At 40.4% G+C, this 25,918-nt stretch overlaps 1 protein-coding gene across 1 annotated transcript in view; it reads left to right on the plus strand.

Annotated features, from left to right (window-relative positions):
- frem2b (FRAS1 related extracellular matrix 2b) overlaps window positions 1–25,918 on the plus strand; it is a 103,151-nt gene that overhangs the window by 62,310 nt on the left and 14,923 nt on the right. Inside the window, exons 7-13 of the mRNA XM_053647422.1 lie at window positions 12,154–12,303; window positions 15,355–15,564; window positions 15,745–15,942; window positions 16,292–16,456; window positions 18,746–18,928; window positions 20,582–20,712; window positions 24,669–24,824. Of these exons, the coding sequence (XP_053503397.1) occupies window positions 12,154–12,303; window positions 15,355–15,564; window positions 15,745–15,942; window positions 16,292–16,456; window positions 18,746–18,928; window positions 20,582–20,712; window positions 24,669–24,824 (1,193 nt within the window). The remainder of the gene's footprint in view (window positions 1–12,153; window positions 12,304–15,354; window positions 15,565–15,744; window positions 15,943–16,291; window positions 16,457–18,745; window positions 18,929–20,581; window positions 20,713–24,668; window positions 24,825–25,918) is intronic.

The following is a 25,918-nucleotide window of genomic DNA, read 5'->3' on the forward strand; positions in this document are numbered from 1 at the left end:
TCCAACTGTCAAGTTGTCAATGACCTCAGACTTTCTCATACTCTGTAAAATTGAACGTTTTTGTTTTTTCTTCGTCTTCCTTATGGAATTTAGGGCTGTATGCACTACAGTTCTAACAAGTCACTTGGCACTAATGAAGAGTCAGTTTCTAACCAACTGGACCCAGGAGCATTTGGACGTATTTGTTTAGCCTTTTTATTTGGGCTCTTCTTTGATTTGTAGACAAAACACAAAGGTCAGATCATACAAACTTCACTCATGAAAGATATCCTGACTTATTTTTTTCAAAACCTGAACGCTAGAGCCACGGAAAGAAAACGCTCGGGAGATGAAAGGCCAAAAGAACAAGCGAACCCGCAGACCAAAAACCGACCAGAACTCGAAACTGACGAGGCGAAGGGTCAGAGAAACTGGAACACTAACACTTTTGAAAGGCAGAAAATATGGCTTAGAATGTCAGCAATTAAGCATGCACGACTTTGAAGTGTGCACAGACAAACAAGTGGGATGTAAACACCGTGAGTAATGAGACAAAACAAGACGCAGGTGGGGGACAGAGGACGTACAGGTGCACACAATGATCAGGGCCAAATTCAGGGCAGAAAGAAGACAGTAAATAGAAACTTAAGACCTTGGAATTCTAAGGTTCTTTTGTTGTTGTTGTTGTTGTTGTTGTTCTTGCAAAAATGCTTTATAATTTACATCACTGAATATATACAACTGCAAAACAGTGCTTAAACATATGAAACAAAATATAAAGTTGAAATGCTGTCTGCTTTAACTTTCTTCTCACTGGCATCGTAAAATTCTCTCATCCAATCATAATTCCCCATTTGTGCAAGGCTAGTAAATGCTGTCTTAAATGAGGGAAAGGCAGGATGAGTAATACATTTCCAGATTACTCTGTTATAGGAATTAAACACTTCGGGATGAAGTACACGATCGGTATTTTCCTCTGGCGTCCCGTCTTGTCTGTACAGTTCGAATCTGATCGTTCGTAGGTTACACGCTTAGCACATACCATGTATGTAAAATATACTTATATACACATTACTTATACACCTTAGACATGTCGCACCATTGATGAGTCTTTTTGAGCATCCAATATAACTGTATTTAAATGTTTATGCTATATAGTATATACACTGTACACTTGGGGTCATTTTATAATAGGTCAAATATGGTGCAATCCTTCCTGACACAGGAATGCAAAAAATAAGTGAATACGTTTAAGGATTGAATCTAGACATGACATGCCTTGGCTGAACTTCATTTGATCCATTTAAGAACTATACACGGGCGCACGGTGGCTTAGTGCTTAGCACGTTCGCCTCACACCTCCAGGGTGTGAGGAAACCGAACCAGACTCGTTTTAGGATACTACTTCTGGCAGGAGTTGGACATGGTGGAAAAACCTCTCAGGTGCTGCTGTACACATTGCATCCTCCATTCATGATTAAGCTGTAAGTAGCTTCTGTGCTGTGCGCTGACAGTTTCAGAAGGAACGTTTTCAGCTGAGGTGCTAGCTTGTCTACACGATTGCATTTTAAGAATTGGTACGTCATTAAATAACGCACTGTGACACACAGATTTATTGCTTTATTCATTTATTGCATGGATTTTTTTTACCAGCAATGAAGCTGGTAATATGGGGCATAGTGGATTACCGGTTAGCACGTTAGCATCACGCCTCCAGGGTTGGGGGTTCGATTCCCGCCTCCTCCCTGCGTGCGTGGAGTTTGCATGTTCTCCCTAAATTGTCCGTAGTGTGTGAACGTGTGCGCGATTGTGCCCTGTGACGGGTCCAGGGTGTCCCCCGCCTTGAACCCTGACTCCCCTGGGATAGGCTCCAAGCTCCCCGTGAACCTACGTAGGATAAGCGGTACAGAAAATGGATGGCTGAAGCTGGAAATGTAATTTGTAGCCTGTGTATGGCTGTTATTTTAAGTGCAGCTTGACGTTTTCTTGGCTGCACAAGTAAAACAACCTAAAATAGCTCGGTCCTTAAACAGTTTTTGCATTAATTATGTGAAAGGTGACTAGTCAGCTATTTTTTTCCGCGTTACAAGTTAAAAGAAATATTCGTTCGACCCTTAATATACAGATACTGAAAATCTCATGACGGCCTCAACTAGCTCGTGAACAGAACGTGGATTTTAGTCACTGTGGCTTTGAAATATGTCTATTGTTACAACCAGCCCACACATGTACAGTGAGCAACATTCATCACAACCGAATGCCCACCCACATCTGCTGTCTTATCTTAGCATTATTACATACCACGAGGCAGCATAATGTTTCCTATATACACAATAAATCTGTGCTTCAGGTGGAAGGAACATGTTGTTTCATGCTGTCTTTAATTATGGTCTGGTGCTGACTCCACTGCCTGTGCTCACATCCTGAAAAATCAGCTGTAAAACATGAAAATGCTTGTACATGAGGATCAGGCATGCTAAGTAGACCATTAAATGTGCGTGAATAATACAGAGTGAGTACTGGAGCGGCAGAGCACGTCCGGGGAGACAGGAACGAGCTGGGTGAAGTCATCAGCCTGTTATTAGTGCTTTATTCTCCCAACTCAACCTGAAGCAAAAGGAACCAGATGTGCACAGGTTGATCTTCTCACCTTTTCGAACCTCTGCCTTTAAAACCTGCCTTTTTTCATCTGGATCCTGAGACTCAGCCAAATTAGTGTAGTACATCATAGGACTGATATTGTTATTAGCCCCCTGAGAGTGATTAGATCGGGAGCTTCATATAGGAACACTGCTGTACACGTCATTAAGGGCATCGATTCCTGTTCCGGCGGCGCATCAATTTATTTCTGACTCTTATTTAAGTGATAGTAAAGCTGTCAGAAGAACAATATATATACCTTGGGTTATTTCTACAGGTCATTTTATAGTGAGTAAAAGATGGTTTAATCTTTGCACAGACAGGAATACAGTGTGTACTGCAGCTCTGAACGGGATAAAGTGGATGCTGAAGATGAATAAATAAAAACGTATTCAATAAAATAATAAATAAATATAAAAGATGAATCATCCATAATTAACAACCCACTTCTCCGTATAAATCCCATCTGACAAGAGTAATGGGTATCGTTCCATGCAAACCAACCGGAATGGTTATTAAAAGAGACCGATCCTGAGTTTCAGTAACGTTTATAACGTCCTCATCAACTTGTCCTTATCAATTCCCATCTTAAGGGCTGTTCTTGTATTTTGTCAGCTCAAATGAAGATTGTTGAATGACCCTGGGAGCAAAAAAAAAAAATGACTTCAGGCGCTCAAGCAGTGAAAAGAATGGCAAGCGTTTTCCTACTTTACCTTCATTTCTATCCAGCTTGTTAACAAATTAGTTCAATATGACGATATGCTGTTTTGACGCATATGAGGCATGTAAATTGTCAAGAAAACGATGTTCAGCCACAGTGCTTTTGCTATGGCTGTTTGTACCAGTTGGTGGACGTTGCCTCATTGGCGTAAATTACTATTAAATATGTTTGTTGATGCAGGGGGTATGAATATCTTCAACAATAATGACAGAAAAAGCACTGTGACAAAACGAAACCCATTTGAATTTGTGCCAAAATAAAAATAACATCGTCAGGATGTTCTCAACGCGCTAATGGCATTTTCATACTTGGCCGATTTGCTTGAGTCGGTCGTTGGGTTGTAATTGGAGGAGGCTGTCTTCATTCCACGTTCGTTATGAACCGCTGATTGATTGTCCAGTTTTATAAGTCGCTTCTGGTATCCACAAATTGAAATGTAGCAACATTTATTTCATTAATATGCATTTATTTTTAATGAACAAATAAACGAATTCGGTTTTTGACCATTTTCCCCTCCATTTTATCTCAAGAAGGGGTCCGTGCAGCATAGCCAGGTGACTTTTCGTTTAGAGTCGTTTAGAGAGTTAACTTTTATCCATCATTAGAAAATGTCAACTGAAACCTAATGAGAGTTTGCATGTTCTCCCCGTGCTTCGGGGGTTTCCTCCGAGTACTTCGGTTTCCTCCCCAGTCCAAAAAGATGCGTTGTAGGCTGATTGGCATCTCTGAATTGTCCGTAGTGTGTGAATGAGTGTGTGTGTGTGTATGTGTGATTGTTCCCTACGATGGGTTGGCACCCTGTCCAGAATGTCCCCCGCCTTGTGCCTCGATGTAACGTAATTAATGTAATGGAGGTTAGGACGGAAGCAAGTGCGGATAAGAGCTTTTAATCAAGACGGGAAGGCAGACAAATCTAAATCATGAGACAATAATGTGGTTAAAAACAGGCAGCGGGTCGGGCGATCTGCAAACAGGCATAAACTGGGCAAGGCAAGAATCGAAAATGAGAAACAAGATCGAGGAACAGGGTATAAACGCTCGGTACGGTGTGTAAACAGTCTCTTTATACTGTGGTTGTGAGTGCTGTGAGTTGGATGCAGGTGTGCGTGATTAGAATGAATGTGAGTGTTCTGGGAGTTGCGGTCCATAGCGGCCATGTTTGTAGGCCGCAGTGCAGGATGGGAAATGTAGTCACGTTGTGCTGTGATATGACACTCGAGTTCCCTGTGGGAGGCTCCAGGCTCCCCCACGACCCTGTGTAGGTTAAGACGTACAGGAAAAAGGATGGACGGACGTTCCATGGGTGGAAAGTTCAGGAAATTTAAAAAGCACGGATAAAGCTGTCCCTGACTTTGAAAAGTTTGTGAACTCCTGATCTAGAAGGCATTGCAGTTTGTCTGCAGATCTCAACCTATCAGCAGCATGTTTAATGAAAGTGTAACGACCTATAAATCCTAACATCGCGCATGAAATTTCAGCATCGATCGCTAAACGGACCATCTCCCTCTCCTTTTGGCCTGATTGTGATGCACGCCCTGCCTAAAACTGCTCGCTTTTGCGTGGTGAACTTCACGAAAAACGCGGACCGATAATTTAGATGCTGCTTGTCCGTTTTCTTCTCTGAGAAACAATTACTAGGACAAACCAAGCCTTGTTTTTTTTTGTTTGTTTTTTTTTGAAAGAGTCAGGGGGAAAAAACCTACAGTCATGCAAAAGCAAAGCTGTGGAAAGTTCATTCCATTAGCGAGTGTGAATGTGACCAACACCCTGTACTCCTCAGAGACTTACTGCCAACTGCAACCCCTACACACACACACACATTTCCTCACCTCCTGCACATCTCTCAGATGAATAAAGGCATCTCCCTGGCCTGCTCCTTTTACTTTTATCTATTTTTTGTTATCAGAAGATTTCATTCCAAGTTGGTGAAGTGAGGTTGGGGGTTGTTACAGGAAGAGCGACACTGGCACTTTAAGCTTCTCTGCTCTCAGAAGAACAGATGAACAGTAAGCAAGTGTTGCTTTTAAAAGCACAGGAGCATGACCTGAGCTCGAAACCTGTGCTGTGTAATACATAGAGTTTCAGAGTGTTTGCCAAGCATGAGAGCCAGATGTTTTTACACACCTTTAAATGATTCTTAATGTGAAGATTGTTTTTTTTTTTACTGTGTCTAGAAGTATCTAACATATTGATACCAAAATGAGTGTGGAATAAAGCACTTTAGTTACTGTTACTGCCCTGAAGTTGATTATTTACAACAGGATTTCCTGAAGTGTTTCATTCCTCTTATACCACAACTGTCGCAACTTCCCGACAGTTTCAGTACATTTACATTTAATAAAAGATATTAGTTCCGTTATCACGTTATAGCAGCTTTAAGCAGTCATTCCCTCACCGGTCTTAAGTTTATATGTTTTTGAGTGTTCTGTTTAATGGTAAAATAATCAATTCCATGCGCGAACAGAACTGTAGTGTGTCGGTCATGAATTGAAACAGGCCTACATAGCAAAGAAGACACTAGGTGTGTCTAATTTAAAAGAATTAAGAATTCAAGAGAAAGAATTAAAAAGATTCTCCATTCAAAGCATGTTTGGATATAATTTTTGTATGTATTTTGAGTGATTAAATTCATCCACATACTGCTTAGTGGTCAGCACGTTCACCTCACACCTCCAGGGTCGGGGGTTCGATTCCCACCGTGGCCCTGTGTGTGCGGAGTTTGCATGTTCTCCCCGTGCTGCGGGGGTTTCCTCCGGGTACTCCGGTTTCCAGTCCAAAGACATGCATGGTAGGCTGATTGGCGTGTCTAAAGTGTCCGTAGTGTATGAATGGGTGTGTGAGTGTGTATGTGGTGGATTGTGCACCCTGTCCAGGGTGTACCCCGCCTCGTGCCCGATGCTCCCTGGGATAGGCTCCAGGTTCCCCGTGACCCTGAAAAGGATAAGCCGTATAGAAGATGGATGGACATGTAATAATTCATACAGTAGACAAGACAAAAAAATCCTTCAGACCTGAAGCCTTCCCCACGGTGGAAAACTTCCTGAGTGTTATAAAAGCACTGACACTGGAGGCTCCTTCCATAAATGTCAAATGGCGCTCCTCCAAGTGGCTGCTTTTTAATGTACCTCACGTTTTGACAGTTCTGGGTGAAACTGGATTTTCCTGTTGTGTACCTTGGACGTGGAATAATTTGCAAATGATTTAAAATTAGTCGCATTTGTATCCATTGATGAATTTAAAGGGCATCATAGAGATTGTTGGGATCGGAGGCGTATGATTTGTTTTCCGTTAGAGGCGTCTGTGTTTAAATAGCTGTTGTTTTTTGTTGTTGTTGTTTTTTTATTGTGGATCTTTCTATATCATATGTTGTATATGCTGCATTTTAAGTGTGTTTGATTGGAACGCTAGTACGAATTTAGTCATTTAAATCACACCCAGAAGTACCGTCAGAGCTGCTGTGAATATTAATCGCCACCTTCTGACCAAACGTGCTATAACAAATTAACGCCGCATCAACAGCACAAATTTTTACATTCTATCCGTAACGTAAAGTTTTTAAAGAACACTGCTCTATTTTAAGAAGAGAAACTAGTGCGTTTCATTCATAACTCGGGTCACGAATTAGAACACGAGATCCGGGATCTTTGAACAAGTCGTGACTGTATTGTGGCTGTGTGCTACAACCGTAACCCAACACCGGCGGGGAATAGTTATGAGATATGCAGCTGTAGAGCCGGTGATTTGTAAGCCATATCCCTGTAAAACACGTGTTTGTCGCCTGTATGACATAAATCTTATCTGGTTACAGGCGCTCAGGCACACTCGTACATCCAGCATACCCATGCCAAGGCAATCAGCAGCGATTACCCCCTAACCTCAAGTCTTCCCAGAGCTGGGTCTGAGTGCATGAAGAAATACCATCGGTGCCAGGACTTCTCACGCTAGTCTGTCACTTGAACTAGAGGGAAGATATTCTTTATCAGTTGCACTTATATTGTAAATTAATTGTCACCCTCTCCATAAGCCTTGAGGCTATGCTTAAAGATCCATTAGCCTCGGGTGTTGGGTTTTACACAGCTTGCAAAAAAAAAATCTCCCTTTCAGGTAATTTGTATATTTTTTGCTGTCGTTTTGAGTTTGTAGCCCGAAATTGGCTAAGCGGGAGATTTGCATACAGGGCACTTTAAGGAAATGAGATCCTGAATAAAAAGTGTCTGAACTGGAATGTTTCAGGCTGAACTTTTCAACCTGCTTAAAATGTTCACGTTACAAATTTGCAGGCTTTTATTTATTCATCCTAAGCTGCGGGGCTAATCCAGGTCACATTTATACAGGGTGTTATCTTATACTCTGTCGAAAAAAAAGTGCGTTTTTTTTTTTCTTTTCTTATTAGCATAACAGCGAACGTCTTGCAGGAGACGTCTGTGCGTTCCTTGACATAATCTGATGTATTGTAGAAAGACAAATTAAAAAATAGTTATTCGACGGCTCTGCGTTACGAGAGCGCTGTCAAAAGCACTCACGGGTTTGACGGCCGAGAGACGGAAAGTCGGACAGGTCGGCAGCGGGGTTTATTTTCTCTGGGTTTAGTTGTGTTTCCTACCGTGGACATGCGCTCTGTCAACATGTCGCGTCGCGTCAGTCAGCTTCCCGAGATCACGGCACATCTCTCACGAAAACACATTTGGAAGCTGAGAGCTACAGCAGCCTTTTCACAGGTTGTCTGTGTATGTGTGTGTGTGTGTGTGTGTGTGTGTGTGTTGTGAACATGTGCTATGCAGAGATGTGAGTAGCAGGAGGAATTTCAGCTGGGGCAGAAGGTTAATTGTGAGCAGGCAAGTCCAGACTGGTGAATGGATCTCAGCCTCCGGATCTGCTTTCAGGTCCACATGAAGACCCTCAAAATGCAAGCTGTGTCTTCACCTGAAGAGCGTTCAAGTCAAAAACCATAAGCTCATAGTAGAGCAGGGAGAAATACAGAAAACATGCCGAGTGCACGTGTTAACATGTTATTGCATGGAAGGTATGTCTCAGTTCCTCCTGCTCGTTTACCCTCCCCCCATCCCCATCCCCCCCCCCCACCCCCCACCCCACAGAGGCTTCATTTTCTGCTGTCTAGTGCATCATATATAGTTAAGATATGCACAGAACCCTCTCTCATCTCTCTTTGTACATGCTTGCGGTATTTTCTAATTAAGTCATTTGGGGTAATTTCCCGAAATAAACATACAAATAAGCAATTTGAACACTGTTTTCTTTTGTAATTATTGTAAGAAGCAGGCTGTAATGAGCCAGGAGCAGTCAGGACAAACACAAATAAAAGGTACATTTATACTACCATTAAAAAAAAAAAAAAAAAAAAAGTTCAGTGCGTTTTTAACAGTAATAGAATCCGTTTTGGTGTGGAAAAGAAACACACTTTTTTCTTTAAAAGGTTCTATAAAAGAACTACAGTCCCCTCTGAAACTATTGGAACAGAAAGGCCAATTTATTTGTTTGTGCTACACACCAAAGACATTGGGGTTTGAGATCAAAAGATGGATACACTGCCCTCCACTAATATTGGCACGCTTGGTTCATATGAGTAAAGAAGGCTGTGAAAAATTGTCTTTATTGTTGGACATTTTTGATCTTTTATTTTTTTTTTTTTAATTCACAAAAATACCCTGCTGTCATGGATATCAAACAATTGCAAACACAACACAGGTTTATTCCCCACCAAAAATCTTTGTCAAATATAGGTGTGCAACAATTATTAGCACCCCTATGAATTCATATATGAAAATTATATTTGAAGCATATACCCACTTGGTGACTAGGAACAGGAAATTGTTCAACCATGACTTCCTGTTTCACAGTGGGATAAGTATGAGGTAACACATAGGCCAAATTCTCTTAGTCATTCATAGCAATGGGTAAGAGCGAGGAATATAGCTGTGATGTGTGGCAAAATGTTGTTGAGCTTCACACAATGGGGCGTGTCTATAAGAAAATAGCACAAGCATTGAAAATGCCCATTTCCACCATCAGGACAATAATTAAGAAGTTCCAGTCAACTGGAAATGTTATGATTAAACCTGGAATTGTGTGTCTATATCGTCTCAACGCACTGTGAAGAGGACGGTTCGAGTGACAAAACATCTCCAAGGATCACAGCTGGAGAACTGCAGAAGTTAGTTGTGTCTTGGGGTCAGAAAGTCTCCAAAACTACAATCTGAAGTCACCGACATCACCACAAGCTGTTTGGAAGGGTTTCAAGAAAAAAGCCTCTACTCACATCTAAAAACAAACTCGAGCATCTTCAGTTTGCAGACACTACTGGAACTTCAAATGGGATCGGGTTCTATGGTCAGATGAAACCAAAATAGAGCTTTTTGGTAATAAACACCAGAGGTGGTTTTGGTGCACACAGAGAGGTAGACATATGGAGAAGTACCTCATGCCCATGGTTAAATATGGAGGTGGATCTTTAATGTTTTGGGACTGTTTTTCTGCTAGAGGACCTGGACATTTTGTTAGGATACATGGCATCATGGACTCCATCAAATATCAACAGATATTAAATGAAACCTGACTGCCTCTGACGGAAAGCTTCAAATGGGCCGTGGTTGGATCTTCCAGCAGGACGATGATCCAAAACATCATCAAAATCAACACAAAAACGGTTTACTGACCACAAAATCAAGGTCCTGCCATGACCATCCCAGTCCCCTGACCTGAACCCCATAGAAAACCTGTGGGGTGAACTGAAGAGGAGAGCCCACCAGCGTAGACCTCGAAATGTGAAGGATCTGGAGAGATTCTGTATGGAGGAACGCTCTCAGATCCCTCGCCATGTATTCTCCAACCTCATCAGGCGTTATAGGAGAAGACTCAGAGCTGTTATCTTGGCAAAGGGAGCTACCACAAAGTATTGACTAAAAGGGTGCCAATAATTGTTGCACACCTATATTTAAAAATTTTTTTATACACCTCTGTTTTGTTTGCAATTGTTTGATATCCATGAGAGCAGAGTATTTATGTGATTTTTGTGATTTATGTGATTTTTTTTTTTAAAGAAAAGATCAAACGGTTAAACAATAAAGACCATTTTTCACAGCCTTTTTTGCTCATATTTACCAAGGGTGCCAATATTAGTGGAGGGCGCTGTATGAGACCAGAGTTTACGATTTCAGCTTTTACTTCCTGGTATTTACATCTAGATGTAAACATAAAACAACATAAAACATAGAACATTTTGTATAAGACCACCTAATTTTTAGATGAGCAAAAGTATTGGAACAGATTGAAGTCTTGAAGTGAATTAAAGTAAATAACACTTAATATTTGGTTGCATATCCCTGCAATAACTGCATCAATCCTGCGACTCATTAAGATCACAAAATTGTTGGTATCTTCTTTTGTGATGGTTTTCCAGGCTTTTACCTCAGCCTCTTTCAGTTGTTGTTTGTCTTGGGGGGGTTTCTCCCTTCAGTCTCCTCTTCAGGAGGTGAAATGCTGCTCATTTGGGTCAGGCGATTGACTCGGCCAGTGTAAAACCTCCCACTTGTTTCTCCCTGATGAAGTCCTTTGTTGAGTTGGCAGTGTGTTTTGGATCATTGCCTTGCTGCATGATGAACTTCCTCCCAGTTAATTTGGACGCATTTCTCTGTAAATTGGAGGACAAAATGTTCCTGTAAGTTGCTTAATTCAGTCTGCTGCTCCCATCATGAGTTCCATCATCAATAAAGATTTGTGAGAATGTTCCAGAAGCAGCCATGCGAGCCCAAGCCATGACGCTACCTCCACCATGTTTCACAGATGAGCTTGTATGTTTTGGATCATGAGCAGATCTGTTCTTTCTCCACACTTTGGCCTTTCCGTCACGTTGGTAGAGGTTCATCTTAGTTCTGTATGATCTTTGTGTCTCTATATTTCTTTGTGAATTCCAGTCTGGATTTCTGATACTTGCTGCTGATGAGTGGTTTGCATCATGAGTGGTATGACCTTTAAATTTCTGCTCTCAAAGTCTTCTTCAGATGGATGGATGGATGGATGGATGGATGTGGTGGTTTTAAACATCCTAACTTCAAGTTTCTTTTTAATTTCATTTTTATACAGGAGTATAGTACATACATTTGTTAATAGTGTTGTTGTGGTTGTTGTTGTTACCTCCATGAGTCCTAGTACCCGAGTTAGTACGATGAAAGTAAATGGAAAATGAAGTGATTAATAAAGTAACTAATGCGAGACTGACGGACCCTTCAGTTTGTGTAGGGTTCATTTATTTCAGCAGTGATTATGTGCTTGGTTGTTGTTCCACAATCTAAATACTGTCTATTTCCACAAGAAGAACATCCCGTGCTCGTGGGAACAGACAATCAAAAATAAAGATTCAGTCCCCCAGGTCCTGCGGGATCTCACTCCTTATTCACAGCTCAACACTGACGGTAATGTTCAGTTGTTGAAATTCTTCATGTGTTTGAAATTGAGACGCTGTAGTTGTGCGACCACGCCGTCATGTCACTGTGACTGATGAATCGTTCTCAAATCATCCAACGATACATTTATTCATTTAGCCCTCGCTATTAAGCAAACTTGACCGATAAGCAAGTTCGAATCTAAGCGTAAAAGAAAGCAGATGGTTGTTAAAGCTGTTGCTTGAGTGTCTAATAGTGCTTTCTTCACAGGTTTGGGATTTGAACACGCAATCTACAAATTCTCGGTCTATCCAGCAATCCAATCACGTCCGGTTCTGCCGTTTCTGGAAGTTTGCGTTGACGATCCAGTCCGATCTGAATTGATTATATTTCCCTGACTCACTGTTTCCACAGCACCGGTGTTTTATTTTGGAGACCTAGAGTACCGTGTAGACGAGAGCGACGGCTACGTGGAGGTTCGGGTTTGGAGAACAGGATCTGACCTGTCCATGACGGGAACGGTTACCGTGCGCTCACGAAAATCGGACCCCATTTCGGCCGAAGGTATGTGATGTTAAACAGTGAACGACTCGTTAAATACTTTCCTGTTTCGATTCTTACGATGTTTTGGTGCTTTTTGGTGTCACTGGCAGTAGCTCTCCAGTTCTGAGAGTGAAAAAAAGGTTTTCTGAGTGAATAAAAATGTCCCTAAATGTGATCAATTCAAGACGTATCAGACCGTATCATCAACCCGAACCGAAAAGATAGACACATGGACGAAGAGAGAGAGACGATTAAAATGCATTGCACTTAAATCTCAGTCCGCTTAAGCAATGAATAACAATTAAATGAATTTTTACACAACAGCTCATTTTTCATTTTAATTGAAACTATAGATTATATAAAATGGAAGGATCCAGCCAAAAATGTATTCAAATGAAAGTCAAAGCGTCGCTCCTTTTAAATATATTCAAGTATTAAAAAGCAAATTAATTCTAATTAATAAAATTAAACCGTTCACAGCATATGAATCCAATCTACTGACGTATGCAGTTATTAACCAGTGAAAGAAGAAGAAAACCTTGAGTTGTCGGTCTGACAAAAACGTAAAGGAATAATAAATGTTTTCCAGGTTCAGTCGTTGGGGTTTTACACGATCCTATATATCTAGGAAGTTAAAGCAGTCCCACCTCCCCCAACAGCTGCTGATTAGTTTCTACCGTGCCACCAGTGAGAGCCTATTGACCTACTGTTGTACTGTGTGGTATGGCAGCTGCACTGCAGAAAACAGGAGAGATCTACAACGTGTGGTGAAAGCAGCACAGCCAATAATTGGGACCCCACTCGTATCCCTGACAGACATATACGCGCTGGCCGACTTAAAAAGCTCACCCTGGACATTGCCTGTTCTCTCCTCTCCCCTCTCGGAGAAGATATAGAACAATCAAAACCAACAGGAACAGGTTAAAGAACAGCTTCTATCCTAGAGCTGTAAACCCAACCCCCCCCCCCCCCTCCCCCGCTCCACTCGCCCCCCATGCTCACCCCCATGACTGAAACAGACTGATATCTGTTGAAAAAGAGACCGTCCTACATGCACTAAAACTAAAACTTTTGCATTTATTATTTGACTAGTAGGTTTTTAGGGCTATTTTTAGGTCGTATTTATTATCGTTAATTTATTAGATATTGTTTGAGGAGCTGCTTAACTCATTTTCGTAGTTTTATTGACGATGCCAATAAAGATCAATCGATCAGTAAAGAACTGCTATAGGTATAACATAACTAGAGTCCACGTGGATCGGAGGTTGCCTTTAGACATACGCTCATACACACAGGATGTCAAGTATCGTTCTTTTTGTCTTTTTTTCTTTTCATGATGACCTTCTGGGCAGGTTTATAAGTTTCTTCATTTTTCCATTTGTGGCCTTTTATTGTGTGTGTGTGTGTGTGTGTGTGTGTGTGTGTTTGAGTCTGAACTATCATCAGCCTACTTGCTCTCCCACTAGAGTAAATATTGCCTCTGTACTTATCTAATCTAATGCTACACACACACACACACACACACACACACACACACACACACACACACACACACACTGCAGGCTTAATGGCATATGGAAGAAACCAAAGGATTAAAGAGTACACTATAAAGAGTACAGAGCACAAAACTCCAAAGCTGAGCACACGAATAACTCAGTCATAACTTCAAAGCTGCGATATCAGGTGTCAGAAAAGAAAAGCCGAAAAGCACAATCTCCCAAGAACACACTGCTCGATGTGTTTAAAAAAAAAAAAAAAAAAGTCTTTTCAATAACCCCCCTCCGCTCCTCCCCCTTTCAGTTCATTGGTAAATTAGTCCCTTCTTTCTGTTATGAGTCAGTGAAGGTTCTACCGTTCTTACTTATGAGAGAAATGACAACTGTAAATTACACCCGTGGTGTAGAAAAATGTGTAATATACACTAGCATGAATATTCAGTACAGAAGATCGACAGAGCGTGTGGTTGTCACCTGCAATGCATCTTGTCACACAGGAATAAAACGCAAAGCCTCCTACCATTTGGTTTAATTATCACTAAAACTCCCAGAGCTATCAGATACCTCATGTGTGAAGACTTTTTTTTTTTTTTTTTTAATTTTAAAAAATCAAATGTGGAAACTGGTTTTGAACAGCTTTTATTTATTCTGCTTTTCTATGATATAGTGATATAGTTTGAAATACCAAAATTATTATTATTATTATTAGTAGTAGTAGTAGTATTATATTAGTATTATATTATTATTATTATTATTATTATTATTATTATTACTACTATTATTATATTGTTATTGTTATTATTATTATTATTATTATTATTATTATTATATTATTATTATTATTATTGTTTTGTTATTATTATTATTATTATTATTGTTACTATTATTATATTATTATTATTATTATTATTATTATTGTTTTGTTATTATTGTTATTATTATTATTGTTGTTGTTACTATTATTATATTATATTATTATTATTATTATTATTTTAATATTATTGATGTTGTAGTGTTTTCAGTTCGTTCATTAATTAGTTACTGGAACTAACAACCCCTTTAGGATCATCGTCGTCATCATCATCATCATCATCATCATCATCATAGTAGTTGTTATTATATTTATTTGAGGAGTGTTACTTGGACCTGTTACAGACTTGTACGCAAATTGACATTTTACCCCCTACCCCACCCTCTCAAAAAAAGAAGAAAAAAAGTTAACCCGGCTATTTAGAAAACTTATCTCATATAAGTTGGTGAACAAATTTGATCATTTGACATGTTTATCTACTGATAAATAAGTCACTAATAATATGAGACTGAGATGATTGAAATACCCCTCATGTCATCCTGTAACACGTGCAGGAGAACATGTGGACATTTCTATTTAGCATGTCATGCATATTCATCGATTTCTGCATTCTTTGTGAGGACAAAAGCATCGATATGCTCCCAGACCCTCCCCATGCTTATTTTTCCTGATAGTGTTATCATCCTACACTTATTTTAACGGTTTAAAATGACATGTTCATGGGATAATGGATGATACTCTACAATATCTCAATGTCTACCGCAGCTGGTGAGGATTACATCGGAATCAGTAAGAACATGGACTTTGCGCCAGGCGTTACCACGCAGACGATCCGCGTCACCATTCTGGATGACCTGGGCCAGCCCGTGCTGGAGGGACCCGAGAAGTTCGAGCTCGTCCTCCACATGCCCATGAACGGCATTCTGGGAGAGCCAAGCAAAGCCACCGTCTTCATCAACGACTCCGTGTCAGACTGTAAGTGTTCAAATGAGAGCGAAATGATGTCTTAGAGGGTCTGGCACCAACGAACAGAATGCAATCATGATAATTATTTCGTGTGCTTGGAAAAAGCCTGTGCCGTAATTCTTGCTCAATATTCCTTGTTAATTTATTCAAACAAACACGTAAACAAACTTATCTCCTTTGCCTGCACAGTGCCAAAGGTGCAGTTCCGAGATGCTAAATACACAGGTAACGAGAATGACGGAAAGATTACGGCCATCGTTTTCCGCAGCGGAGATCTGAGGTACAGATCCAGCGTGCGCTGCTATAGCCGTCAGGGTTCTGCTCAGGTCATGATGGATTTCAACGAGAGACCGAACACGGATGCTTCCGTTATCACGTTTCTACCAGGTCGGCATGATGGACCAGCGTTTCTCTTCCAGATTTAAAGAATTTTTTTTAAAACATATTCAACCATATAATATAGAGTTTTATAAAAAAAAATCTATCAAGTAAATCTTCTTCAAAGGCGTTTTGAAAACTCAGGGATTGAGAACGTAATCCATCTCGGAGGTATTTCACCAAGTGTAATCACTTCATACCTTTGAACTTACAGTATATTAGTGAAAACGTGATCGAATCTTATTTGATGAATACAGTTTGGCAGAGTTGCTAGGTTTTCATAACGCAAGTACCTTAGACTTTTTGGTTGCCCGCTGAAACTGGTAATGACTTTCTGACCTTGTGGGATTGTGTTCAGGGGAAGTGGAGAAGCCTTGTACTCTCATTCTAGTCGACGACACGGAGCACGAAGAGGTGGAGGAGCTCAGGCTGGTCCTGGGGAGCCCCAAAAGCGAGTCTCCGTTTGGGGCGTCCATAGGAGTTCAAAACGAGACGCTCATCAAGATTAAGGATGATGCTGACAGTAAGCCAAGATTTCTTTATCTCAAACTAGTGCTTCAGTCTGAAAACATATGAGTGGTGGTCAATGGTCAAACACCTGGTTGCTGCCACTATAGTACTACTAATAGTAATAATAATAAGAAGAAGAAGATGTAGAAGAATTGGCAAGGTGTTGTGGGTGTGACAGTGTGAGGTAATGGTTTCGTATATAGCTCTGGCTGCATGGTTTTGAGTTTATATTCATGAGCACGCTACTCTTTGGCCACAGTCCTCACCTTAACTGCTCATCTATATTCCTCTATTATAATTTACCTCAGCTAAATGTATCTGCCAAAAGAATAAATGGGGAAAGCAAGGCATGTTAATATAAGGCTGCATGGTTCTTGACAAAACAGGACTCACTTTTTTTTCTCTTTTTTTTTCCCCAAACTTAGAATGTAGATCACGACTCTCACTCATAACTCTGACAGACCACTTTTAGCCATTGTTCAGTAATAAGGAATTTATTATTCAGTCCATATTATTCAGTACATTTATTAAATATTTGTTTAGTCAGACTGGACAAATTAGTTTCTTTCCACTGCACATGGGCAATTGGTTTGTTTTAAAATTCTCTCACGGCTGAGCTTTCCAACACTCTTTCTCCTCTTTTCCTAGTCTAGACTAGTATGTGAGGTTATGTGGAAAATAATCATTGGTTTCGGCGAATGAGAGGAATAGTGGTACTTTCTTTGTTCTAACGGTTTCCTGAATGCAAAGCCTGCAGAATCGGCTCTGTTCCTGGAACTAATCGAGATCACAATTTGAATGTGATTTTTAGTATCAAGCAGAGATCAGACTCTCGCTGTTTCAAATCTCACTGTTTATCTGAGGTTGGTGTCTATGCTGTGATCTGGAGTAGTATTAGGTTAGTATTAGGGTTCTAGATTAATATCAGTGTGCTGTTATGCCCTTAGGCAGGGGACGACGTATTGTGAACTGTTAGAAGTGTGGACAATCAAAAAGTGGTAATCAGAAAAGTTTCCATTCCTAAACAGATCAATAAAGTAAATAAATTCAGTCTGTGGTAATTAGTATGTTAATGATTTTGTGCGTCTGCCCACACTACCCTGGAAAATCGAGTTCATTTGTGACTTATTAGCGATAAGCTTGAGCTTTATGATGTCACAACTCAAATTCTAGTAGATGTGTTTGCTCAGTATGGATTTTGTCCTAACTTCACAGTCCTCTACAACAGCTTCCTGTCTCGGAAAGAGACAGGGCCGTATGAAAAACCTGTCTCAGTGTGTTAAAAAATCTCTTTCAAGCAGCTGTAGATTCACTAGTAATTATTCTGAGAGTCCATCATGACTACGTGGAGCCGGCAACTATGCGGCGTGCTACTATCCTCGATTTCTGTCAGTCACCATGCCTGGCGTTAACTGGAGTGAAGCAATTCAATTCTGACATCGTTTATTATCAGGTACAGCTCTGTGAACTCTCACAGGCACACTATCACCTCGGTTACCTTTTCGGAAGCGTATACTTTCTGACACAAGTGAACGAGCTTGTAGTTATGAACTCTGTTGTTTGCTGATGATATTAAAACACTGTTTGAAGCTGAACATAGCACAAGCCTGTGGGGGAATGTGAGCAGTGGTTTAGCTGAAAGCTCCTTCGAATCCCAATGTTGGATTTATCCAGTCTAATACTATCACAAATGGAGGTCCTGGTGGTGTGTATATATATATATATATATATATATATATATACACACACATATTATACCACAGTGCTTTTGAATTCTTGATTCTGATTTCCCAGAAGTGATCAATTATTTTTCTGTGACAGCAGCACTGACAGTAGTTCCAGCTGTAATTCACCAAGACTTGTATGTATAGTGTATATAAATAACTGATAACATGTTATTTAACTAAGAGAAACCTATAATTGATTATATTTTTAAGACATTTATGTAAAATTTATAGATGGAGTCTCCAGTGTCATATCTTAGAAACAGTCAGTACGTTCATGTATATTAAATATATATATATATATATATATATATATATATATATATATATATATATATATCTCAAATGCATATTTAAAATGTTCAACATAAGAAACATAAACACACAGAGACTACACAGAGAATGAAGAGAACCTTTCTCTCTTTTAGCATCATCTCGTCTAAGCTGGATCTAGCCTTAAACACTTCTGAGAAGCTGCAGCGTAACTGAGAGATTTGATAAGACTAAGAACAGTTCAGCAAATCTGGGAGTATTCGAGCTGATAAACATTTCTCACGCACCCCCCTCTCTCCAACCAGAGGCCATCATCAGGTTCGGCGTCACCAAGTTCAGCGTGAGCGAACCCAGCGAGGCCGGGCAGGTGTCTGTAGTGAAGGTGCCAGTGCTGCGAGTGGGAGACACCTCCAAAGTGTCGGTGGTGCGAGTGCACACTAAAGACGGCTCAGCGACATCCGGAGAGGATTATCACCCGGTGTCACAGGGTGAGAGAAATCAAACAAACCTACACGTTTCATGGATTATACATTGAGCTTCAGTTGAATCAGTGTGAGAAGGGCATTTTAATACAGTTCGAACCTTAAGCTGGAGGAAGAGACACTTTGAAACAAAAAAGGCATCTGAGCAAGAAAGTGAACATTGTTTGTTTTGCTACTAAATAATGTGAGGATTAAGGTTTTCTATACTTCTTTTGCTGTAAAACAGGGGTCATCAACTGGCATCGTACTGTAAATGTCTGGGCAATAGATCCGCTTCTTTGCAGTTAATGCGTTTGTATAAATGATTTAGCTGGAAGCAACTCATTGAACCAGAGACTAGACACAGAGGGATGCAAATTTATTTATTTAAATGCTAATAACAATATACTACCGGTCAAAAGTTTAGAGACACTCATTCTTTAATTCTTTCATTTAAAAATAAAAAAATTTAAAAAATTCCACATTTTAGAATAATATTAAAGTCATCAAAACTCTGGAGTAACACAAATGGATCTACGGGAATTATGTTATAATTAATTATATTATGTGATAAAAAAAACTCCAAAATAAATCAAAATAATTTAATATGTTAGCATCTTCAAAGTAGACGCATTTTTGCTTAGAATTTACAGAAATGTATTCTTGGCGTTTTCTCGAGCGATTTCTTGAGGAATTTCCCCGAGATGATTTTTAAACAGTATTAAAGGAGTTCCCACCGACGCCGGACTCTCATCGGCTGCTTTTCGGAATATTTCGCTTCGGGACTCGCCCGTTTAAAATATATATTTTTTAAAAAATAAAATGTTTTCTAATGAAAGAGACGGACACGTCGGAACGTTTATATTTCCGTCTGCGACACCGATTTCACACGTTTGATCACACGCCTTTTCAGATCAAAAGCGTTTTAACATCATGAGAAACCTTTCAGTCGAGTGTCCACAAACTTTTGACCGGTAGTGTAGACAAAGTCGTGTTTATTTTATAAGTAAAGAAATAGAAGTGTGAATCAGGAGAAAAAGTCATGCGGGCTTGTTGTTTTTTTTTGTTTGTTTGGTTATTTTTAAACTTTAATACTATAATACAGAGAGCTTGAGCGACAAAGCAAAGCCACAGTCATTAACGCGGGGATGTACAGGTTGCTCTCAAGGCTCTGAGCAACACATTTACATGAGAATTGGAACTGGATTGAATGAGATTAAAAAGCATTCATGCGCACACCTCTGCGTTCTGGAACTAATCACTAATAATTAAGCATTAAAAGTTAACAGTTATCACCCATCAGTCTGTCATGTTAGTTACTTATCCAGAATTTTCGGTGACTGGGCCTTCAGAATTTTTAGTGCTGCGTTTATGAAAAGAGATATCTCCATATGAAGTCTATGACCAAGTGTAATTTGTCTTGGAATAAAGCTGATTGTTGCAGAGGAACCTGACGAGACTACAGTCTCTCTATCATCCATTTTGCAGATTTGTCGAGAACCCTTGTCAGGTTTGCATAATTCAGAGTAACTTTGAATTATTTAAAATTTGATGTTGACAGCTCTGCAGAGCTGTAATGGATGGCGCAGCATAGGTACATAAAATATCAGCAGATCAGAAGTGCAAGAGTTCACATTAAGGTGCATATTTTGCATGATTCGCACTTCTCGTTTTCCACAGACATTGAATTCAAGGAAGGAGATACAGAACACACTGTGGAGGTTGAGATCCTGTACGACGGCGTTCGTGAAATGAGAGAAGCGTTCACGGTCCACCTGAAACCAGATGAGAACATGGTGGCTGAGATTCAGGTGCTCGGTGAACATTCGACACAATTTGCACACTTAATTTACAGCGGGGGAAATAAGCACTGAATGTGTCGAGAAAAAATTCGGGAAATTCAATTTCCAATGAGGGTATTCACATGAAATTTTCACCAGACTTTGGTATTAACTCAAGAAATCCGGAAATATAAAGAATTCACAACATTAAAGTCCATAAATGAAGTTATGTGTAATAAAGAGGAATGACACGGGAAAAAAGTATTGAACACGCTAACTGAAATGTATTTAATACTTAGTGGAGAAGCCTTTGTTTGTAATGACGCTTCAAGACTCTTCCTGTATGAAGAAATTAATGTTCCGCAGTATTCAGGTGTGATTTTGGTCCATTCTTCTAAACATATTGTCTTTAAATCTTGTTCAATTGGATTCAAGTCAGGTGATCGACTGGGCCGTTCTAACACCTTGATTTTTTTTCTCTGAAACCAATCGAGAGTTATCTTTGCTGTATGTTTTGCATCGTTGTCCTGCTGGAAGCTCCACCCACGTCTCATCTTCATCATCCTGGTGGATGGCAGCAGATTCTTCTCAAGAATCTCCCGGTAAAGGGCTCCATTCATCATTCCTTCAATTATATGAAGTCTGCCAGTACCATGTGATGAAAAACAGCCCCACACCATGATGCTTCACCTCCAGACTTCACCGTTGGTGTAGTGTTTTAAGGGTGATGTGCAGTGACATTTCTTCTCCAAACATGGTGTGTAGTATGACCGCCAAAAAGTTCAATTTTGCTCTCGTCTGACCAGACTACACTCTCCCAGTATTTCATAGGCTTGTCCAAATGAGTCGTAGCAAACTTTAAACAAGCTTCAACATGCCTTTTCTTTAATAATGGAGTCTTGCGGGGTGAGCGTGAGCAGTGGAGTGCATTGCCTGTTGTTTTCTCTGTGACGATGGCACCTGCTGCCTCCAGGTGTTTCTGGAGCTCTTTCCGAGTGCTCCTTGGATCTTAGGCTACTCTTCTGACTATTCTTCTGACTCCCTGGTCAGAAATCTTGCGAGGCGCTCCTGTGCATTGCCAGTTGTTGACGGACTGATGTTGCTTCCACTTGTGGATAACGACCCCACTGGTGCTTACTGGAGGATTCAGAAGTTCTGAAATACGTCTGTATCCGATTCCATCGATATGTTTTGCAACAAGGTTGCGAATGTTTCTTGTGTGAAACCTTGGTAACGAAAAGCCTTTTTATAGACCATCAATTTACTAACCCAGCTGATATTAATCTGCACAGATGGGACGTATAATTACTTTCTAACTACTTTCGGATTTCAGCTGCTTCCTTGCCTTCCCTCACCTTGGAGAACTGCTTTTTCTTAGCGTGTTCAATACTTCTTTTTTTTTTTTTTTTTTTTCCTGTGTCATTGCACTTGATTACACACAACTTTATTTACGGACTTTAATATTGTGAATTCTTTATATTTGTCCGTGAAAATTTCATGTGAATATATTTATATATAATATATATATATATTTACTGAAAAATATGTTCAAGCCATGTTCAATACTTATCTCCCCCCACTGTAGATTAAGAACTGTTGTTTAACGCTTGAAAGCACAACATATTCTCAACACAATATAATATTCTGATAAGAAATAAGAAGTCTTTTTTATTATTATTATTTTGCTGTCTACTCAAAAGTTAACAGGATGCAGAGCATATTTTAAGTAGTTGGTATATTCTTAAACAACTTTGATATGTTGGAAAGTCTTTATATTAAGGACTACACCTAATATTTAAGGAGTAAAAAACAATGGTGTGTGTGTGTGTGTGTGTGTGTGTGTGTGTGTGAGTGCATCCGAAGGTCTTTTATGGTTGTTTACCACAGAAATCTGCCAGTGCTAAAAAAAAAATGTTATTGAGTAAAGAACACATCATACTTTATATCAGTTTATAGTTATGTTCTATGCTGTGGAGTGTCTGCAAAATATTATATCACCTATAAACAGCCGTTCTTTGTCGTTCTGAGAATCCATAAAGCCCCCTGTCCTGAAGACTTTCCCCTTTTGTACACCATCAAATTACAGCTTTACCTTTGACTGTTAAAGCGCTTCTTCCAAACATGCAAAATGAATGGCTTCTTACAAAACACTTCACCACATCCACAATTACATACTTTTAAAATCAATTCATGTCAAGTGTCTTACAAGGTCCTGTGTAAGTTGTTGCTATAGAAACTACAGTGGCAAGAAAAAAGTATGTGAACCTTTTGGAATTTCATGGTTTTCTGAATAAATTTGTCATAAAATGTGATCTGATCTTCATCGAAGGCAGGGATATTGACAAATATAATGTGCCTAAAATAATAACACAAAATAAATTCTGATCCCTCATGTTATTATTGAACACACTCATTAAACATTCAAAATGGCAGTGGAAAAAGTAAGTGAACCCTTAGAATTAATAACTGGTTGACCCCCCCTCCCCTTGGCAGGAATAACCTCAACCAGGCGCTTCCTGTAGCTGTGGATCGGTCCTGCACATCGTTCAGGAGGACTTTTAGCCCATTCTTCCTGGCAGAACTTCTTCTTTGGACGTCTCATGTGTATGGCTCTCTAAGTCATTCCATAGCATCTCTGTTGGGTTGAGGTCTGGGCTCTGACTCGGCCACTCCAAAAGGCGGATTTTGTTTTTCTGAAGCCATTCTGTTGTGGACTTGCTCTGGTGTTTTGGGTCGTTGTCCTGTCGCATCACCCAACTTCTACACAGGTTCAGCTGACGTACAGACATTCTCACATTATCCTGAAGAATTGTCTGATATACTTGGGAATTCATCTTCCCCTCAGTGATTGCAAGCTGGCCGGGACCTGATGCAGCAGACCAGGCCCAAATCATGATGTTTCCTCCACCATACTTTACGGTCGGGATGATGTTTTCATGATGATATGCTGTGCCCTTTCTACGCTTTCTAGTGCTGTGTGGTTTTTCCAAATATTTCAATCTTAGTTTCATCAGTCCACAAAACATTTTACCCATACCGCTGTGGAGTGTCAACGTGCTCTTTTGCAAACTTCAGGCGTGCAGCATTGTTCTTTTTAGTAAGCAGTGGCTTCCTTCGTGGTGTCCTGCCGTAGATACCCTGCTTGTTCAGTGTTTTACGTATTGCAGACTCATGAACAGAGATGTTCGCCAGTTCCAGTGATGCCTTCAAATCTTCGGCTGTCAGTCGGGGTTGTTTCTTTACCTCATCGATGCGTCTTCGTTGTGCTCTTGGTGCCATTTTGACTGGGTGCCCACTTCTTGGTAGAGTAGCGACAGTCCCAAAGTGTCTCCATTTGTAGAATGTTTGCCTAACTGTAGACTGGTGAATTTCTAAAGTCTTTGAAATCACTTTGTAACCCTTGCCAGCTTTATGTAAATCAACAATTCTTGATCGTAGATCCTCTGAAAGCTCTTTTTGGCGAGGCATGGCTCACATAAGCGTGTGGTTCTTGTGCAGAGCAAACTCCAAAAATTTGAGGGGTTTTTATCAGTCAAAGTAGCTGTAGTCAAACTCATTTTCTTAACCAGACTCCAGGTGTGCTAAAACCTGACTCCAGTTAGCTTTTTTGAGGTCGTTAAGTCAAGGGTTCACATACTTTTTCCACAAGCACTATGAGGTTTTTTTGGTTGTTCTCAATAAAGACATGAAACATCAGATTTATTTTGTGTTATTATTTTAGGCACATTATATTTGTCAATATCCCTGACTTAGATGAAGATCAGATCACATCTTATGACAAATTTATTCAGAAAACCAAATTCCAAAAGGTCCACATACTTTTTCTTGCCACTGTAGAATGAGTGCATTAATAAACTACGTAGCTGGAACTATTGTCAGAGCTGCTGTTAAATATAAATTAATATATATGTGTGTGTGTGTGTGTGTGTGTGTGTGTGTGTGTCAGAAACTTTAATTGCTTAATAGCTCTCATTGTTCTTATGCAGATGACCAAAGCTATCATTTACATCGAGGAGGGAAACACCATGGCAGATGTGACGTTCCCCTCTGTGCCTGTGGTCATATCGCTCCTGCATTACGATGGCACAGTCAGTGCCCCAGAGAGCAGACCACCCGCTGGCTACCCAGTCATCTGTGTCACAGTGTGTACTGAATTCTATACCCCGTCATCTGTGTCGCACAGTGTATTGAATTCTGTATCAGTACAGAATGTGCATCAGTCTCACTATCTTATTTGCATCACTGAATGTCAAGCTCACTATATCCTCATCAGCGTAACTTTGTATCACTCTCAATGCCCAGTCATCTGTGTCACTTAGTATCACTCTCACTACCTCATCAGCTTTGTTCCTGTATAACTCTCACTACCTTGTCATCTGTGTCACTGCCATCTGTAATAGTGTGTCACTCTTACTACCCCAGCATCTGTGTCTTTCTGTATTACTCTCACTACCACATCATCAGTGTCACTGCATGTCACGTTCAATTCCCTGGCACTATCCATCTGTGTCACTATCACTACCCTGTCACCGGCGTCACTGTACATCACCATCACTACCCTGTCACCGGCGTCACTGTACATCACCGTCACTACCCTGTCATCGTCGTCACTGTACATCACCATCACTACCCTGTCACCGGCGTCACTGTACATCACTCTCACTACCCTGTCATCAGCGTCACTGTACATCACTATGACTATCCTGTCATCGGCGTCACTGTACATCACCGTCACTACCCTGTCATCGGCGTCACTGTACATCACCGTCACTACCCTGTCATCGGCGTCACTGTACATCACCGTCACTACCCTGTCATTGGCGTCACTGTACATCACCATCACTACCCTGTCACCGGCATCACTGTACATCACTATGACTATCCTGTCATCGGCATCACTGTACATCACCGTCACTACCCTGTCATCGGCGTCACTGTACATCACCGTCACTACCCTGTCATCGGCATCACTGTACATCACCGTCACTACCCTGTCATCGGCGTCACTGTACATCACCGTCACTACCCTGTCATCGGCGTCACTGTACATCACCGTCACTACCCTGTCATCGGCGTCACTGTACATCACCATCACTACTCTGTCACCGGCATCACTGTACATCACCATCACTACCCTGTCATCGGCGTCACTGTACATCACCATCACTACCCATCTCTCACAGTATATCTTACTCACTAACCACTTTAAACATACTGTAGCTTTTCTCTCAGCATT

The sequence above is a fragment of the Ictalurus furcatus genome, chromosome 17 (assembly GCF_023375685.1).
Source record: "Ictalurus furcatus strain D&B chromosome 17, Billie_1.0, whole genome shotgun sequence".
Lineage (NCBI taxonomy): Eukaryota > Metazoa > Chordata > Actinopteri > Siluriformes > Ictaluridae > Ictalurus > Ictalurus furcatus.